General features: G+C 37.0%; 1 protein-coding gene across 1 annotated transcript; it reads right to left on the minus strand.

Moving 5' to 3' along the window:
• Nucleotides 1-299: 299 nt before the first annotated feature.
• Nucleotides 300-1,253, minus strand: LOC109680219 (olfactory receptor 52P1-like). The gene has a single exon (XM_020155146.2). It carries the CDS (start codon nt 1,251-1,253, stop codon nt 300-302), a length of 954 nt encoding a protein of 317 aa, XP_020010735.2.
• Nucleotides 1,254-2,100: the final 847 nt, after the last annotated feature.

Genomic DNA, 2,100 nt, shown 5'->3' on the forward strand with positions numbered 1-2,100 from the left:
AGATATAAATATGAACAGATAAACAGATAGGAAAGTAGATAGATAGATAGGTATAAATTTGTATGAACCAGATTATTGAAATTTGAAAGGACAGTGATGAAATTTAAAATGCATTCCTATTAGTAGGTTTCATAAAAATAAAAATTAAAGATAGCTTGAGAAACATAGTATCACATCAAATCTCTTCTGGAAAGCATAAATTAATCGAGAAATAACATTTTGAGGACAAGGTGGCAATTTTATTAATGTACCATGAATTCACAAGCAACGTTCTACAAACCTAAGTTGCACTTAAAATTTTAGTTTTCAGAAATTTTCTTATTTGGGAAGAAAAGACCCACTACTCGATCACGAATCTGCTTGGTTTTAACACCATACACAAGTGGATTAACTGTGGGGGGCACTAGGAGGTACACACTTGCAAAGATTATGTGGACACTTGGAGGTACCTTCTTGCCAATGCGGTGAGTTAGGAAGCTAAACAGTGCAGGTGTGTAAGAAACTAGAATAGTACACAAGTGACAAACACAGGTGCTCATTGCTTTGGAGCGGGCATTCTGGGAAGAAAGGCGGAAGACAGCTTGAAGGATCTTTATATAGGATGTGGCTATGAGCCCTAGGTCCAATGTCATTACTGAAAGCGCCACTGAGATTCCATACGCTCTGTTAATGAAGGTGTTAGCACTGGCCAATTTCACCACAGCCATGTGCTCACAATAGGCATGATTGATGACATATTTTGTATAGTATGGCAGCCTATTAATGAGAAGAGGGCATGGTAAAACCATAAGTAGAGCTCGGATCATACCAACTACACCCATTTTAATCACCACTGATGTTGTCAGGATGGTTGTATAATGCAGTGGGATACAAATAGCTACATAGCGATCAAAGGCCATGGCAACTAGGAGGGCTGACTCCAAAATGCAAAGTGTGTGGATAGAATACATTTGTGTTAGGCAGATGTTGAAGTTAATCCAGTGTGCATCAAACCAGAAGATGCCAAGCATCTTGAGGGCTGTGGAAGTGGCAAGACCCATGTCATTCACTGCCAGCATGCAAAGGAAAAAGTACATAGGCTGATGGAGGCTTGGTTCTAGCCTGACAGTAACAATGATAACGCCATTTCCCAGCAGGGTCAAGGAAAACAGGAGGCAGACAGGGATGCCAAACCAACAGTGAAACTCTTGCAACCCAGGAATACCAACTAGGAAGAATGACGAAATGTGGTAATCAGTAGCATTGTCTGCCATGTTAAAACTTGAGGTGTGCCATATTTAGTATGAAGTAGCCAGACAAGTCTGCTATGTGCATAAAATAGAATTACAAAGTTGTACTTCTTGCATAAAGGAATCCAGACCCACTCACTGTATAACAGCCTCCTTGAATTGCAGAATGCTTTCTAAGCTTCTGCAATTCAGGTAAACCATACGGAACCCCAGCATCTTTATCTGCAAATGAGAAGGTTAAATTTATTTATTACAGACTGTTTCTTACTATTGAAGTTTGATTCAGTTCTACTTTAAATTCTTAATTTCCTACAAATAGAGCAGTTAATAAAATAATCATATCTTTGTGCTGTGTCTAAAGCAGAGTCTTTCTTCTCAAGGACTGAGATAAAATATGCAGCTAGAACCATAAATAAACACATGAACACACCAATTAACAGTTATTTAAATATGAAGTTTTTTATTAGTTATAATATTCTTAGGAAGCATAACTAACTGGGAACTCAAAATGAGTTCTAACACAAACATTTTAGCCACTTAAAGGTAAATTTATGAATATTTTAGATTGTCAAAGGGCAATTGTAACAATTATTTTTAAAAATGTAGCTGATGGAGTGGCTTGCTAGAGCACCTGCCTAGCAAGTGTGAGGTCCTGAGTTCAAACCCCAGAACTGCCAAAAAAAAGTTCTAATCACCTGCTGAAATACCGGGAGTGGGATAAAGAAAAATGATGGAGGAGTGAATTCAAATATGATATATTATTAAAAAATTTGTAAATATCACAATGTACCCCCAGTACAACAACAATAAAAAAACAATAAAAATAAAACTTCCAAGTTTTTGTTAAGATTTATTTTCCATTCTAAAATTG

Source organism: Castor canadensis, chromosome 1, assembly GCF_047511655.1.
Source record: "Castor canadensis chromosome 1, mCasCan1.hap1v2, whole genome shotgun sequence".
In the NCBI taxonomy this organism is placed as follows: Eukaryota; Metazoa; Chordata; class Mammalia; order Rodentia; family Castoridae; genus Castor; species Castor canadensis.

Bases quoted from the DNA above. Each gene is read 5' to 3' on its own strand.
- LOC109680219 (XM_020155146.2), bottom strand. From the start codon at position 1,253: ATGGCAGACAATGCTACTGATTACCACATTTCGTCATTCTTCCTAGTT.